The sequence below is a fragment of the Mercenaria mercenaria genome, chromosome 19, assembly GCF_021730395.1.
Source record: "Mercenaria mercenaria strain notata chromosome 19, MADL_Memer_1, whole genome shotgun sequence".
NCBI lineage: Eukaryota > Metazoa > Mollusca > Bivalvia > Venerida > Veneridae > Mercenaria > Mercenaria mercenaria.
In genome coordinates, this window is record NC_069379.1 from 4,108,078 (window position 1) to 4,126,502 (window position 18,425).

Consider the following 18,425-nt stretch of genomic DNA (forward strand, 5'->3'; position numbering starts at 1 on the left):
GAGTTGACATGACTGACTCATGAGTTCTTGATGAGGTGATCATTTGACCCAAGTTTGATGAAAATCCTTCAAGGGGTTTAGGAGATACAGAGTGGACACAAAATGGAAGGCTCAAACCTTCGACCCTTAGTTGTGACCTTGACCTTGAGCTGGCATGGTTGACTCATAATTTCTGCACATCGTTTTGATGAGGTAATCATTTGACACAAGTTTTATAAAATTCTTTCAAGGGGTTTAGGAGATATAGAGCGGACACGAAATGGAAGGCTCAAACATTTGACCTTGAGTTGTGACCTTGACCTTGAGCCGACAAGGCTGACTCATGAGTTCTGCACATTGTCTTGATGTGGTGATCATTTGACCCAAGTTTCATGAAAATCCTTTTAGGGGTTTAGGAGATATAGAGCGGACACAAAATGGAAGGCTCAAACATTTGACCCTAAGTTGTGACATTGACCTTGAGCCGGCATGGCTGACTAATGGGTTCTGCACATCGTCTTGATGAGGTGATCATTTGACCCAAGTTTTATAAAATTCCTTCAAGGGGTTTAGGAAATATAGAGCGGACACAAAATGGCAGGCTCAAACATTTGACATTGAGTTGTGACCTTGACCTTGAGTCGACAAGGCTGACTCATGGGTTCTGCACATCGTCTTGATGAGGTGATCATTTGACCCAAGTTTCATGAAAATTCTTTAAGGGGTTTAGGAGATACTGAGCGGACACGAAAGTGTTACGAACAGACAGACGGAAGGACGGACGGAAGGTCGAACGGAGACCATTCCTATAACCCCCCACCACTTGTGGCGGGGGATTAATAAAAACCAAGACCATGGCAATGGTGAGCAATATACACATATGACCTTTCACCTCTGACTTTGAACTTGAAGCGGGCCATCCGAAACATGCGCACGGCAAGTCATCTTGATGTGATGAACATTTGTGTCAAGTATCTTCAAAATCCTTCAAGGTGTTAAAAAGTTAGAGATCAGACACAAAATATCATCCCATGACCTTTGATCCCCAAGTGTGACCTTGACCATGACCTAGCGCAGTTGGAACATGGGTTCTGCACATTGCCTTGGCGAGTTAAACATTTGGTGTTAATATAATGGAATTATGTAAAGGGGTTCAAAAGATATGGACCGGACACGAAATATCACCCCATGACCTTTGATCCCAAAGTGTGACCTTGACCTTGACCCAGCGCAGTTGGAACATGGGTTCTGCGCATCGCCTTGGCGAGTTAAACATTTGGTGTTAATATAATGGAATTATGTAAAGGGGTTTAAAAGATATGGACCGGACACGAAATATCACCCCATGAACTTTGATCCCCAAGTGTGACCTTGACCTTGACCCAGCGCAGTTGGAACATGGGTTCTGCACATCGCCTTGGTGAGTTTAACATTTATTGTTAATATAATGGAAATATGTCAAGGGGTTCAAAAGATATGGACCGGACACGAAATATCACCCCATGACATTTGATCCCCAAGTGTGACCTTGACCTTGACCCAGCACAGTTGGAATATGGGTTCTGCACATCGCCTTGGTGAGTTTAACATTTGTTGTTAATATAATGGAAATATGTCAATGGGTTCAAAAGATATGGACCGGACACGATTTTGTTACGGACGGAAGGACGGACGGATGGAAGGACGGACGCAGACCATTCCTATAATCCCTCCGCCACGGCGGGGGATTAATAAAAACCAAGACCATGGCAATTGTGAGCAATATACACATATGACCTTTCACCTCTGACCTTGACCTTGAAGCGGGCCATCCGAAACATGCGCACGGCAAGTCATCTTAATGTGATGAACATTTGTGTCAAGTATTTTCAAAATCCTTCAAGGTGTTAAAAAGTTAGAGATCAGACACAAAATATTATCCCATGACCTTTGATCCCCAAGTGTGACCTTGACCATGACCTAGCGCAGTTGGAACATGGGTTCTGCACATCGCCTTGGCGAGTTAAACATTTGGTGTTAATATAATGGAATTATGTAAAGGGGTTCAAAGATATGGACCGGACACGAAATATCACCCCATGACTTTTGATCCCCAAGTGTGACCTTGACCTTGACCCAGCGCAGTTGGAACATGGGTTCTGCACATCGCCTTGGTGAGTTTAACATTTGTTGTTAATATAATGGATATATGTCAAGGGGTTCAAAAGATATGGACCGGACACGAAATATCACCCCATGACATTTGAGCCCCAAGTGTGACCTTGACCTTAACCCAGCACAGTTGGAATATGGGTTCTGCACATCGCCTTGGTGAGTTTAACATTTGTTGTTAATATAATGGAAATATGTCAATGGGTTCAAAAGATATGGACCGGACACGATTTTGTTACGGACGGAAGGACGGACGGACGGAAGGACGGACGCAGACCATTCCTATAATCCCTCCGCCACGGCGGGGGATTAAAACACATTTTTGCTTCTATATCTCCTTACATATTTAGTGTTTTTTTTGTTTCGTATACGGAATGTTCTTTTTGTGTGACATACTTCCGTCGAATAAATCAGGAGACAGGACTTTGTCTTACAAGTTTCCATTTTTCATATTTTCGGTGATTTTTTATTTAGATAGGTAATGAAGTATTTTCATCAAGTAAGTTGAAAAAACGACACTGTTCATTTTACTTGAATAAATAATATACGAGTTGCATAATATTATTAAATCCTTACCAAATAATTAAATCACGTACCCACAGAAACGTCGCCGGAACCGAGTTAGATCGGTATTACAACTATGGAAGCATATCTATGTAGTTTATTCAATTTAATTTCTTGGATTAAATCAAAAACGTTTCCTTTGACACGAAACTATAATATCGATATGAGAAGCATGAAATATACATTAGCGTAATGTAAGATCATCAGGAAGGAGTGACATGAAAGGCACGTGCAGTTTCCGCCAAAATGCCCTTATGTATGTAACGTAAAATGCTTCCGATTTTCTGCAAAAGATTTTGGATTATAGATGAAAGAAAACTATTTGATTTTACTCCATTATGTTATATTCCAATTACAATTGTTGCATTTATATTATATATTGCGTTTATATTAAAATCAGTTTTCAAGACGACCTGGGATATACCCAAGTAGTAACATTTGTATGCGCGCATGAAGATATTTGATATTATTCTAACTGTATTGAACACTGAATTCATTAGAGCGGTAGGTATAATTTGTTTATAAAATAACAATAGGTCATGGCTGCACAGTGAGAAGCAGATGACCCGGCTTTCCTCTGGATTACCGCTTTTCCTTTCCTCGAATAGAAAGACAGACAGATTCGAGACGAAACGGCTGCAGCGATAAAGAACCGGCATAGTTGCTCAGTACGCACGTGTTAGTCTAGAAACATCTGCGCACGTGCCCATCTATAAGCTAATAAGTGATCTCTATAGTAAGCTTTCCATCATGCCAAGTGATATGTGCGCAGAAGTATTTTTACACTAATACGTGTGCAGTTGTTTGATACTATTACGTGCGCACGTAACACGTAACGTAATTCTTATTACGTGCGCAAGTAATAGATATTACGTGAGCACGAAGTAACTAATACGCGCGCACGTTTTAGTATGACAAAAACATCCATGTCCCCCTCTGTGATACCTTAACTACATGTATATACATTCCTCGGTTTTTTAAAAATCATAACTGTTATTCTAGAAAAGAAAGAGAAAAAAAACACAACAGCTGTATATGTGCCTTCATTTCAAAAGCGTATTCATTAACAGTGCAGAGAGCCTAGCTAGTCCGGGCCCGCTTCGACTACGGGGGGTGGGGGTGGTATTGGGTTTGATCTCCGGCCCCGTCATACCAAAGACGTGAGAAATATTACCAGTAGCTCCCTTGCTTGGATGCTTATCATTAAAAGGGAAACTGGTTTCTCTGCTCCTACCCTGGTGATTGATTCATCAGGAATGAAATGTCGTATTGATTTATATTAGTTGTACAATTTGCTTCACAAGCTAAATAAGGACACCGCAGATTTGCGGATCACATGATCGCGAGTGCGATCCCCGGGCGAGGCTTTTCTTCTCTGACGATTTGATAGGGGGTATAGTGACTATAATCATTCGTCCTCCATCTCATAATCAGGTGAGGAAGTTGACAACTACATGCGGAGAACAGGTTTTCACTGGTACGGAATCCAGGAACCCGTTACTGTTGAAAAACGGCGTTAAAACGCAAGACAAAACAAATCACAATCAACCTACAATAAATTATTAAAAACAATAATAAGATGACGAGTCTTTCGATATTTTAGATATTCTTTAAACACAAATATAGCTTAGCTATTGTGTTTTAAAAAAATGGTTATATGGGGATTTTATCTTTTATTCATAAAATAAAATATTTCACACCGGAAATGACATGTCAGTGAGTTGTTGACTTACTATTTTTCATACGTCATAAAAAAAGAAGTATAAAAACACATGTTTATAACTTTATCACAGACATACAGTAAAAGAATAATTGACTAATTATAGAAATAACGCGGTTAAATGATTTAAAATATTTTAACTCGTGGCTAAAAATATAAAATCTAAATATGGTTTGCAACTCACTATCAAAGAATAGTACTTTCTCAGTTTCTGTCGTTTTTGACAGAAAAAAAAAATGACAGGAATTGTTGGGAATCGATCTCGCATACCACTAACACCAGGCATAAAATTTCCTTTCAACCGTCATGCGTACCGACTGCGTCACAGAGACTTATATACAAAATACGTCATCATTTTTATATAAAAGAACTATCTACATGTGTCTACTAGTTGCGGTGTGCATGAGTTATCTTTCTTGTCTCTATAACATTTATGTAAACAATAACAATTTTCTTTTTAAACAACTTTAATTACACTTTATTATTTCTTTTAAAATGCCGCTTAAACAAAATCAACTTGAATATAATCCCGAAATACAGTTCATGTAGATCTAAAACATGTAACACTGATCATCTAAATGTCTAGATCTACTTTCAGTTTCACTTTTGCATTAAACTCGGCTCTAAACATTTAATTTTCTTATAAAAATAACTCTTGGTTATCAGTTTCATGATTAGAACAAAACTCCCGCGTATCTGTTTGATGCTCGGTTGCTTAGAGATGAGCACCTTATCCTGTTTCCTTCAAAGAAAAGTGAGGCTAAAAATTGCGAAAAAAGTGGAAATTCAATATGAGCCGGAGCGGGTGTCAAGCTGATTTTTTTCTGAAAATGTATATTTTAGTAACCTTATTTTCTCAGCAAAACTTCAGCTTGACACCAGGTCCGGCTCACAATGAAAATCGAGCATGTAGTGTGTAAATTGCGTGTAAAAACAGTAAAAGTCACGGACCTCGACTATTTTAAAGGTCTGAATCGTACAAATAACTTGGTTTTGAAGTTTTTAAAAGTCATAGTTTTAACGATTATGATCTTCTTTTTTGTTTTAGACAGTTACAATTTCGCATATTTTATCATATCCCGTCCTTTGTGGGGTTTTCTCAAACATGTTTTAGGAATTATGGTAACTTGTTGTACTTAGTGTGTATTGAGAATAAATTATGTATAATCATAATTATAGCGCATTTTCTTTTAAATTGTGTAAGGTACAAAGCTGCACGCTGTATATGCTTACAGAAAAACACAGATCTTTAACGTATTTGTAATTGTTTGGGAAAGGGTGGGGTGTTCTAAAATAATTAAAAGATACACAAGGAATTGAAAAAGAGAGGAATATGAATTGAAATTACAAAAATAACTGACGGTTAGTGTAGGGGTGTAATAGAGAGGTTAAAGGGTCTGGGTGTGTTTGGGAGAATACTAAAATATAAGAAGAACATAAAACTTATTTATTTGTTGTCTCATGTTGTGGTGGTCAGGGTGTAAGAGTCAGTGGGATTGAGATAAACGGATATCTAGAAACAATATCAGCTATAACACGGCCTGTAACACCGGATCTACATACTTTTGATGGCTAGCAAGGTAGCGGAGGAAATTGCTAATAAATGATACTTCCGAGGAGGCTCCTAGTAGTAAAAAAGACTACTTTCTGTAACAATTTGCAACCTTATTTCAATTAAACGTGTAATATAGTTCTAATTATAAACGACTGGTTTACTTTTAAATAAAATTACAGTATTAAACTGAACATGATTTTTTTTTCATCAGATGTATACGTAAATGTAAAGTCTTCGTATGTGTTCTCCTTGGAGACAAGATTTATTCGCAGCAGAGGATAACACTGCCAATAATTATAAAAATATGTTGTGCATTGATAATTTGCATGGCGAAAACCTTTAAAATATCTTAAAAATAAAACGTATCCCTGTGGTTACGTGTTTCAATTTTTGTGTTTTGAGAAATTCCCCAGACTTTGACCATAGTACATAATACGATTACAAAGGTCTATTCGATACTGCATTTATGAGTTACGTAAAATAGATGTTTGTGATATTCTTGCACGGAGGTTGCCAATAAAGATATTCATCATTACTTTGAAATTATACTGATTCGATATCCCTGAATCATTTAATATACACTCGGATTAATGGAATGTTATCGACAATAAACTGCGCGAATACATGCAAAATAAAACAGTACAGTCAAGTTGTGTACACATTAAACTGTTGTACTTTCGGTTTCGATTTCCCGTTATCTTGCTGTAAACACACCGATACAGGAAGTAGTCACACGAACGACTGCATAACAGATATATATCTGTCATATAACGATACGATATAAGTATGGACGTTTCAGGAAGAAAAGTGTTTAATGAAGATAATAATTTATTTTGTAAGCCTTGTGAAGAAAGTGAAGTATCAACTCGTGCTGATGGCTTGTGTAGGGAATGCGGGGAGCATATTGTAAACCTTGTTTGATACACATAAGAAATATAAGCTAAATCGTGGACATACTTTGACAACTCTGACGAAACATGTTGCAGAAAAGAAAACGCCGAAGATCTAGAGAAATGCGAGCAGCACTTCAGTGAGCTGATAAAGTTTTATTGTCCACAACACGAGAAAGTCGGATGTGGTGACTGTATGATTCTTGACACAAAATTGCAAAGTCGAGTATTCGTGACAAGGCGAGAGTGTTTAAAGCAGCCAGGAGTTCAAAACTCTTGTCCAAGGAGCCGAGAAGTATCTCAGTGAAGCGAAGATATTTCATCCTCTATAAAGAAAAACAGAAACAAGCTCTAGATATCAATGAGAAGTTCCTCAGGATGTAAACATGTCAAAAGAATTGATTTCACATGTCCAATAAACTGACAAAAGCCATATTAAGCAAGGAGAAAATATCAAGGTGAAGAACATGAAGAGTATGGATGTATTAGAAAGGAAATGAAGACTTGATAATTGAAATACCTCGCTTGACTGAAATCTTTGAGTCACAGATTGACCAACCTCAAAAACTCTTTGTAAGTTCAGTTTTACAAAAGCCTAAACTGAATCAACTTCGAGAACAATTTGACAGCATACAAGGCAGAAACAAGATTGAAAGTTACATGTTTCAACGTGATAATAACCTAGAGCGTTCCGTTAAATATGGTAAACAACTTGGAAGTATACAAAGAATTAAGACGAGGAATGAAACGGGTATTTATTCTTCTATATTCAGTAGGAACAACAATTCTTTTATTTTAAATTATCAATACAATCCATATAGCAAAAAATGAACAATTTAATATATTGCGTGTTGAAATGAAATGAAGGGAACGTTTTATATCAATAAAAAGTGTTTGCTATACATGTTTATCTTTAATGTAATTTGAACACTTTCTCTATTGATTTTGTTAAAGTAAATAATTTTATAATTGACCTTTTTCCAAAATAGTTATAAATATTTAGTGAAGTTAATCTTAAGTTAGCGAATCGATAATTTGAAATGTGTTTGTTACACATATTAAGATTATTTATAGACACATCTTACAACATACTGATGATCAATGTAAGATTATTTATTTAAGATGTAAAAGAAAAAATCAAACCAAAAGAAAGAACAGCGCTGCCTCAAGTCCCTGTGCCCAAGAAATCCCAGGTGGGTATCATATTACTTTCTCATTTGTGTTTCAATGATTATATTTTACCACGATTAAAAATGGAGAAGCTCATCTTCAAATTAAGACCAGGCATATAGAAAATTTCACATTTATCTCATGTTTGACGTCACGGTAGTGTAATAAAGCCATTAAATAAAAACGAAAATGCTATAAGATTCTTTCACTGGTTGAATGTGCAGATGGGAATTTCCGACCTCGAGGGTAACTGTTTAGGCGGTAGCGAAATTCCCATCTGCAACTATAACCAGTGACAGAATCTTTTTCTTGCATACCGATTTTAAATAATGTTAATAATAAACATCAGCAAGTATAAACAATCGAGGATTCCTTCGATAAGAAGCAAAATCAACCCTCGCATCCATTTGCAAACGACCTTCTTCTTCCATGTGCAAAACTGAAAGGACCCAAAAGGAGATTAAATCGCAACAAGTATATTAATATACCAACAAGACAAAAGTAAGACGGGTCCTTACAACAGGATAAGAGCTTCTTCAGTAATAGGTTTTGAATGGTAATCATTAAAAACACAATAATAAAATCAATCGAACGACTTTCTTTATAGAACTACAAATGTGTTTCTTATAGCAGCGTATTTAAACAAAGCGCGGGAAATCAACGTCCGTAAACAGGAAAGACGTCATGACGTTTCAAAGACAAATAGCAATGTTTAGTTCCTGTTTTGTTTTATCAGTTGCAGCGTAACGTTATGAATTTTTGATAAAATAACGTGTTTTGAATTGAGAAATATACTATCAGGTACAAAGAGGAACTGTCAAGGTATTGGATTTTTATTCCGTTTTTGTGGGCAGCGAAGCGTGACCACAGATTTACCATACCACAAATTTACGGTCAAAATTCTTATCCGAAACCGAAGAACAAGTATCGTTCCATGTCCTCCATAAATTTTACGTAATTCAAGTCTGTTTAACTTTCAGAAAGCTTCTGAGATTCAACTTTATCAAGAAATGCACTGCTTAAGTACAAATTTGTCGTAATCTATATTTTATAACAAAAACAACGCGTATGAAAATGAGCATGCTTGCTTTGATCACATGACCAAACGAATTCTTTATCACGTGACCAAAATAAACTATAAATTATCTACAAAAAAGGTATAGTACTTCAGCACTATCCGCGTACAACTATATTCGATATTAAAACGAAGTTGCGCCTTTGGTAAACGTTTTAAATTAAAACTCAGTTCCTGCTGGAAAAGTTAATTGAAATTTTATTATTATAACAACACCAAAGAGCTTGTTTTGGTCACATGGTCAATAGGTTTATGGAAAGATATATTACATGAAATCAACAGATGAGGTGTTATCCTATTTATTTTTTATAGAGAAAGATAGGATCCTTTCATAAAATTTACGTAAAATATTTTTATTTGCACGACTTAGGAAAATAATTACAGCCGTAACGGAGGGGGCGGAAAATTCGTACCTGTTTGCCGACCGTCCCGAACGTATGCACTTCAATTTGATTCAGTGTTATTATATTTTCTGGTCCTTCGGGATCATTGATTTCAACTCATTTAGATTTGAAGATTGAATACTGCTTAAGCTGGTGCTAGGGGGCGTGGGCAGTGTTGCATTTTCCATTGCTGCTCATGAACAGACTCAGTCAAACCGAGACTGCAATTTTCACTGTTTGCATTGTTCTCGGTGCTTCCGAGGGATCTACTTTCCAGATTTTTTTTTGAAATATTACGTTCCAGCTGGTGTTTGTGATTGACATATCATTAAAAGGTATAATCAATTCGAAAGAAACACTATTTTTAACAAATTCACCTATTAATCGCCAATAGATCTGCAGTGTTTTCGTCCACAAATATTCACGTTCTGGCGTACGATTTCTTCTCGGATAGTTATACAATAGCGGGATTCGGAAGACTGCAATGAAATCATTTGAGATCATTCAAACTAAGTTAGAAAAATTTCAGTTTTCAATATTTGAATTTGAACAATAATATTCGTAAAAAGATCCTTTGGAAGCATAGAATGCAGCCAAGAAGAATAATATCAGACTCGGTTTGATCGAGTCTGTTCATGAGAGGTAATGCAATGTGTTCGCTAGCGCCAGCTTAAGCAGAACTCTAGACACATGTTGAATGGTCTCAATGATCCCAAAGGACCAGAAATTTAACAACACTAAAAGATGCAAGTTGTCATGATTATGGGCCATATTATCTACAGCTGAAAAATGACTGAATGCAACCCGAAGATCATGATGTGTGCTGATATTGGAGATAGTAGTAGTTGTTTTGGTTATTTTAAAATTGAATGAAACATTTAATTTCAATGTAAATATTCTTTTATGGTTGCTTTTAGTTTAAGAACTATTCTGAAGTGTATTTGATCTATGTAATTTATGTAAAATATATTCATAGCCTGCTATTACCAAGATGAGATCTCATTTGAAAAAAGAAATAAATAAAAAATCACCTGTCAATGTCACAGGGGCCTGAACATGGAAACCCGTTTCTGATCAATAACATGAGCACCACTTGACCCAGAAAGTTGAAACTTCATAGGATGATTGGACTTTTGAGTAGATGACCCCTATTGGTTTTTGAATCACTTGATCAAAAGTTAAGGTCACAGGAACCAGAACTTTGAAAAGAGTTTCCAACCAATAACTTTAGAATCATTTGACCCGGAACCGTCAATCACGATGATAGGAATTACAAAGTCGATGACCCTTAATGTTCTGGAGTCACTTGACTTAAGGGAAAGGTCACAGAGGCATGAAGATGGAATACGGTTTAACTGAGAACCATTTGACCCAGAATTTTGTAACTTCATAGGGTGACCTGAACATGCTAAGTAGATGATCTCTATTGCAGCCAAACATTAGTGTCTCTTTGTCTTTCGCTCCTATCCTTTATTGACTTCTTGCCTATTACGACAATGCATTGGGGTACTAGGGAGACATGGGCATCTTCTTATTTGAAATTTAATTACCCTCGTTCGAAGGAGGAGGAGTATATTTTAAATATTAATGTTTGATGATGGAAGTTGGTCGGTCTGTAGACAAATCAGTTTCCAGATGAAAACTGGAGAACGCTTGGGCCTAGGATCATGAGATCGGGAGATTTGTCATGACCAGCAAATGACCCCCTATTGGTTCTGAGTTCAGTAGGTCAAAGGTCAATATCACATTGACAATAGAACTTTTTTGCCAGAAAACTAGATTATGCTTTGGTCTAAGATCACATTTGATACGGCGGTCATTTAAGACTGGTAAATGACCCACCAATGATTATTGATTTAAGATCAATACGTTAAATGTCCAGTAGACAGTGACCAAATAATTTCTATTCCTTGTCAAGTGTTCTACAAGCTCTTGTTATAACTAGAATCTCCAAACAACACATAATTATCAATTTGTCCATGAACATATTTACTGTTATTCCCCTTGTTCCAGTAAAAGCAGGGTGTTTCCCATTGATTTGTTGAAAAAATGCTTATAATTAAAAAATGATTTTCAGCAAAATTAACCAATACTCACAAAATTTTCAATAAGCACACGAGCTTTGCTCATATATTATTTTATCTCCTTGACAGAGTAAAAGCGAAGTTTTACCCCTTGATTTGGTAAAAGAAAGGTTGAAAATGCTTATTAATCAAAAGGAGTTTAACTATAGTTTAAAAAAACTGTTATGCAAGAAGTGGTTTAATATTGGGTACGGGTTTAGGTGTTCCATTCCCCAGAAGCTGTACAACTGAAACATCAACATGCTCTGGTACCCATCATCACAAGTAACGGTTGCTGTTTCTAGGAACATGGTACCACCAATAGGAACTATGGCCCCATTAGCTGGAGAAACCGGATTTCCTCAGGCTTAATACAAAGAAAATGTCTTAATGTTAAGTAGAATTCTATTATACATAATATAATATTATACATATTATAATGAAAGGAACTCTATTATCTCAAACGGCAACGGTAACGGTGTCCCATTGTCCAGAAGCTGTACAACTGATAACATCAACACTGCTCTGGTACCCGTTATTACAAGTGACGGTTGCTGTATCCAGGAACATGGTACCACTATCAAGAACTACGATCCCATTAGCCGGAGAAACTAGATTTCCGCAAGCTTAATGTAAATAGAATACAAATGCTCACATTAAAATAGAAAAAGTGGAAACTCCACAGGTCGCTCAACACAACAAAAACGAAAATGTTGCAGGCTCGGTTTGATTGAGCCTGTTCATGGAAGTTTGATGTCACGTATTTACACGAAAAATTGATTATTTGATTGAGAGCAAAGTCCAGTAACGTAATATAACTACATATAACAGGTTACTTTATGTCCATAACTGTTTCATTTGCAATGCAGACTACATTAGATAATATAAGGTATTAAAAATAATTATGCAAGAACTGTTATGCAAGCAAATGGTTTACATATTCGATCACAAGTAACGGTGTCCCATTGTCCAGAAGCTGTACAACTGATAACACCAACACTGCTCTGGTACCCGTCGTCACAAGTAACGGTTGCTGTATCTAGAAACATTGTACCGCTATTAGAAACGATGGTCCCGTTGGCTGGAGAAACTGGATTTCCGCAGTCTTAATATAAATAAAATAAAGAAAATGCTCACAAGCAGTTTGATGTCACTTATTTACATGAACTATTGTTAAGCAGAACTCTATTATACATATAATTGAAGGAATATATGAGGTATTTTTTTAAACATAATAGATTAGACAAATAATGAACGCACAATATACATAAGTAACCAAGTGGATCATACGCTGCATTTTCCCAGTCACCTGAGACAGTACATTTGATAGTGAAAACACTTTTCTGGAACCCGGTGTGACATGATACGGTAGCTGTATCCATAAAAAAGTTCCCATTCATTTTGTCCAGTGAAACAGTTTAATTGTGAAGAGTAGGTAGATCATTGTAAACTGAGTTATATATTCAAACATTTATACCACCTTAATACCAATACGATCAATGTACAAGTAATAAGAACGTTTCAGTTTACTGTAGATTTAAAGAAATCTAAACTTGTTCTTACTTCTTCCAATTTAAATTAATACCTTACATACAAACACTTATCTTCTAGTTTTATTATACAGATGAATTAACACTCAGCCCGTTCCCTAGTAAAGGAAGTCATCTTTCGCGCATGCGTACTCTTACGTGTAAACACTTAACTTCAAGTTCTAAAATATAAATAAATTTACACTTGGCCGTTTCCTTAGTAACGGCAGTAAATTTTGCGCATATGTATTCTTACTTGTAAACATATATATTCCAGTTTTTTTTCTAGAGAAGGTATTTGTTTATTTCATTGAAAGATTGAAATATCTTTCTCCGAGTAAAACCATATGTAATATTTTCACGAGTGGATAGCGGCTAAGAAGAAATAAGAAAAGGTGTTCACTAGTGAAAGATATTTCAATTTTACATGTAACACAAATAAATTTTCATTTCGTGTATTTTAATGCGTTTAACAAAATTATACACATCTTATCCGCGGAACTTCACGTACATTTCGTCATGACATCATAATTATATGACGCTACAATATTTATGTGCAGATTTACTATATTTTTAGATTTCTTTTACGTTAAATACGATGGAATATTTATCTTGATGCATTTATATAGATATATTCACTTATTAAATAATATTTCGGAAATGGTTAAATAATTTATAAATCATATTCTTCCGTTCAGTTTCGTACAAGTGAAAAGCAAGGAGGCTATTTTCACCGCTTTGAAATAGTGAATATATCAATTCTATTTCACCGAGACATTCCAGTATTTTATGGCAAAAAGCATAAAATAAAAGTCTGCAATTTTAAGACATCTCAAAATCCTTTTTGAATGGACAATATACCACGTAAGTGTTTTAGACCTAGGAGAGAAGAAACGAAGGACGCTAAATCGTCTTTCCCTTTTTACAATCACATATATAATTACAGAACTATTTTTAAAGTTAAAAATACACAACAACACGGAGAATGCCTCTTTCCAAAAACGCAGTCTCTCCAACTCACAGCACGCTGACGTGTACACACACACAAACACACACACGCAAGCACTCGCGGGCGCGCGCATGCACACATACATACACACAAGAGGACAAGGAACACAGCGGGGCGGTAAACGATATAACGCATTTCATTTCTTTTTTAATTTTAACAAAGGGCTACTCCTAAATATTATATTAAGTTTGAACAATGCTTTTTATATTGAGTTGAAATAAAATCAAATATCCATTTATTATTAATGTATATTATTTCTAAAGCTATCTTATTTTGTAAATCTATTCAAAATGAAATCATTGGATAGCAATATACTGAACAATGGTACAGGGTATTGATATACACTTTTCTATAGATTCATAGGTTTGCCGCGTCAGTGTAAAATGATACTAACGGTCTTTATAGCAGAGCAGGTACACCGTTAAATCCATGCCTGACTGATTTCAAAAATTGACTTCTCAAAACAAGATGGCGGATTTATATAGAATATAGAAGGAAAAAAATACATACGTGGTAATGTGCTAAAATAGATCGCTAAATCATTCATTCCGAAATTGCAATATACCTACCTCTTGTACAGTTGGCCGTCACATTCCATGTACCATCCTCTTTGCACACAGCACTTATTATTCCGTTCTTGTCCCTATATCCATGGTTACATTTGTAGCGAATCTTACTGCCTACTTCGTTCAAGTTTCCCAGTACTGTGCCATTGTTAATGCGTGTAGATATGCATTCTGAAATGAGCAACGAAAGTGTAACACATAATCATATTATGCTATATATTTTCAAACAACTTTCTAAACTAGACGGAATTTCAATGTTACAACTTTAACAAGCAAATGCGATGAAATGGTATCCCCCGGCCAAATGGGTTTGGATGAGGAAAGACAACGAAATATATCCGGCAAAAATGACGGATGTTAACATGTTCATTTGAATTTTAAAGAACAGATGTCCTTAAGAAAGCACAACCTTAAGAAACCTGGGACGTGGATGGAAATATTAAAAACAGAATGATTTTTTGAAGGAGTAGAGGTGGTGACCAGGTGAGGGTACACAATTTCACATGTTGATAATAAACGTTCAAGGAAGGCAACACGAATGTTTAACGACATTCTAAGAATTGGTTATTTTGTTATGTACAAATATATGTGGACTTTTAAACAATTCAATGACAATAACTTAAGAAAGGCTGACGAAATTGTGAGTGCTCTACCAGATAATGGTGATCTAAATTTAACTTAAGTTTCATAGTTCTAGGCCAAATATATCACAAGGTATGAAGAGAAATTGCCATATTTATAGTACCCTATATGGGTAACGTTTAAATCTACTAAGGGCCATAATTGTGGTGTTATTTGGCAATCTGACTTTAACTTGACGGGCCGCATTTCCCTATAGCGGTGAACATGTTTTTTGGAGTTTTATGTAAACACATTCCAAACCACATCTTAGATATTGCTCCGGACCAATGGACGGAAAGACGAACGGACGGCTGGACGGACAACGTCAAAACTATATCCCTCCGCCTTCATTAAACATTTCATGCATTAAAGCAGATCTTGTTTTCTAAATGTTGCCAGGTTCGAAATATGTATTTTCTTTAAGCATTATCCTTGGAGATCAATTTACAAGGACTAGAAATATGTTCTAGTTACCTTTATATTTGCATTGTTTTGAAGGCATATCACAAACCTGTCCATACGAACATATCCCGCAAGGTGTCTATAATAAAATGAACAAAATATTTTTATGTTATTACTTTACAAACAATAGTTGTTAATTTTTCATAATTGAAAACCTCTCTCGGATATAATTTTGGAACCATTGACGAATTCAGTACCTCTTTCACAGACTGTAAAAGACTGTTCTTGTTGTTACATGTACATGTGAGTGGGAGTTTTATGTTTCACTGATACAATTATAGGCCAGATAGCGACTAGTGAAGGGCGACCCCGGGTACACCTTGAGGCATTGTATAGCATACATACTGACAAAGTTTCTGATCCAAAAATAAGCAAGTCCTATTTAACAGTGCTATGAAAATATGAAATATTGATGCCTGCTAATCTCATATAATTTTGAAAAAGAACATATAATTTTGGTATCATTTGAAAGTTTATTGTCTACTTAAAAAGAAAATATAAATTGGATTAAAAATATATTTACACATTTTCTTTACTTTATAGTTTCCAATGATTTCAACTGAAATACAGTTATTACAATGTAATATTTATCATTTCACAGTCAAAAATGACTGTAGTGATTTGTGCATATTGATTATGGTCATATTATTTCTTGTTCATCAGACTCATTCTTTCAAACGACACACAAAAACAACAACAACAACATTGGGTCACCAGGCATCGAAATATTAAATATCGGTTACCTTGAATAGCATCATTTTTTGGCCCATATAATAATTTAAAGGGATTGTATGAGGAACCTTTAAGTTAAATTAACATAGATTACCATAAATGACTAAAAATAAGTATGATAATTAGTAAAATGAATGAAAATAACTGTCACTAAATTCAAGTATTTTCATAACACGCATTGTGCTCTGATACTCTGGTTCAGTATTCTTTTGCATGTTATCCAGTGTCTTTTAAAAGAAAATCAGAAAAATGAAAACATATTCGGTTATTCTGATGTATTCCGATACCATTTTTAAATATAAATAAACTGATAAATAAAAAAAGTTCACTTAAGCCTTAAGCCTTAAGTCCATGAACAGGCCCAATCAAACCGAGCCTGCAACATTTTCGTTTTTGTTGTGTTGAGCGACCTGTGGAGTTTCCACTTTTTTATTTTATATTTTCAAATTGGCTAAAATCTAAAAGACTATATATTGTTTGCTACCAGAATGTTTATCTACTTGAAGGAATTAAGTTTTTCATAAACAGATTTATTATTTTGTTCAACACATATCACTGAATATGCACATATCATTGAATTTTGCTGAAATTGCATATTTTAAAGAAAATGGGCATTTTTTGCCATATTTAGGTCACATATTAATATTTTTAGTAGTGAGCACACTCAAGGGCCACAAAAATATTTTGACCATAGGTTCAGCTTCTTTCGCAGAATTAATGGTCATTTTTTCATTGTGGTTGACAACTGTGCTCATAACGAAAATTTCTAATTTGTTTAAAATTTCTGTTAAAAACTGAAATCTTCCCATACCCATAATGGTAATTGTATTTTCAGTTATAGAAAATATTTTATTCTATAATGAATACATTGTAAATTATTGCGTGCAGTTTGATAAAGGAATACTTCATGATGAAAGAAAACGTGTTCTTTACTCCCTTTAGAAACTTTCAGTTTTTAGGCCATTTTGAGTCAAAAGTGAACCTTCTCTTTTCGATGTATTACTATAGAAGCTATATCGTGAACGCACAACAGAAAACAGCATCAATGTAAAATTAAATACTACCTTTTCGAACTTAATGTAAGAACCGGAGATGTACATGCATTCTCCGTTGGGAAGGTTGCCTTCGTCTGTCGTAGAGAACAAATCGCACATTTGCATCCGTCCCATGTAGCTCAAGGCTTCACAATGTGGTCGCAAACCACATTCTCTGACACAATCCGATAATCCGATTCCTAACATTTTACGAAACCTGCCTTCGTCACTCCGACATTGTGATTCAAATGTAATGTCATATGTTATATTCAAGCCAAACTGATCTATGAAAAGGAGAACATAAGAATAGCCGACAAAAATGCAAACCCTTTCATAATTCTGCTAAGATGATATTCGTCACATTTAATAAACTAAGCTAGACCCTTAAATAAATGCTGCTCTTCACAAACACGCAGACAAAGATTTACTGAAACGATTCTGTTTTGTTTCAATCCCTCTGCACGGATCGTGAAGTTAAATCAATCATGACACCTCTAATCAATTAAAATATCTCTTTGCAGTAAATCTGACTACGAGCATTTCAGAATAATTGAAAACCAGCAATATGCTTTTATTAAGCTATAAATTACGCCCACTCTGTTAAAGCAAGTGATTGAGCCCGCAACTACGAATCGAGAGACAGTGTTTTTTAAGTCAGTTGACGTCAATTTAATTCATGAAAAAATTAACCCTACCATGCTAAATTTCTACAATAAACTTGCCCATCTGTCAATTTGGACAATATGGACAATACCATTAACTGTTAGAAAGGTTGCTTACCAAAGACATACTGACTGAATGACGAACCGTGCAGATCATGATCAGACTGGATGGATGTGCAGGCTGATTGTGATCTACACTGGTCGCAAAGGCAGACTCAATCGTGTCCAACATGATAAGGGTTAAGAATTTACTTATGGAG

The 18,425-nt window shown here is 35.4% G+C and overlaps 1 protein-coding gene across 1 annotated transcript; it reads right to left on the reverse strand.

Annotated features, from left to right (window-relative positions):
* Positions 1-11,937: 11,937 nt before the first annotated feature.
* LOC123542669 (CUB and sushi domain-containing protein 3-like) lies at positions 11,938-17,768 on the reverse strand. The gene is made up of 4 exons (XM_053531634.1): positions 17,534-17,768; positions 15,750-15,816; positions 14,658-14,825; positions 11,938-12,655 (listed from the first exon to the last, which is right to left on the reverse strand). The coding sequence occupies exons 1-4, from the start codon at positions 17,708-17,710 to the stop codon at positions 12,453-12,455; spliced, it is 615 nt and encodes a 204-aa protein (XP_053387609.1). The 5' UTR covers positions 17,711-17,768; the 3' UTR covers positions 11,938-12,452.
* Positions 17,769-18,425: the final 657 nt, after the last annotated feature.

What these genes read in the sequence shown, in the direction of transcription:
- LOC123542669 (XM_053531634.1), bottom strand. Translation starts at nt 17,710, where the DNA reads ATGTTAGGAATCGGATTATCGGATTGTGTCAGAGAATGTGGTTTGCGA. An exon ending in CTTACATTAAGTTCGAAAAG is followed by an intron (nt 15,817 to 17,533) that starts GTAGTATTTAAT and finishes ATTTTATTATAG; the next exon opens with ACACCTTGCGGGATATGTTC. An exon ending in AAAACAATGCAAATATAAAG is followed by an intron (nt 14,826 to 15,749) that starts GTAACTAGAACA and finishes TGCTCATTTCAG; the next exon opens with AATGCATATCTACACGCATT.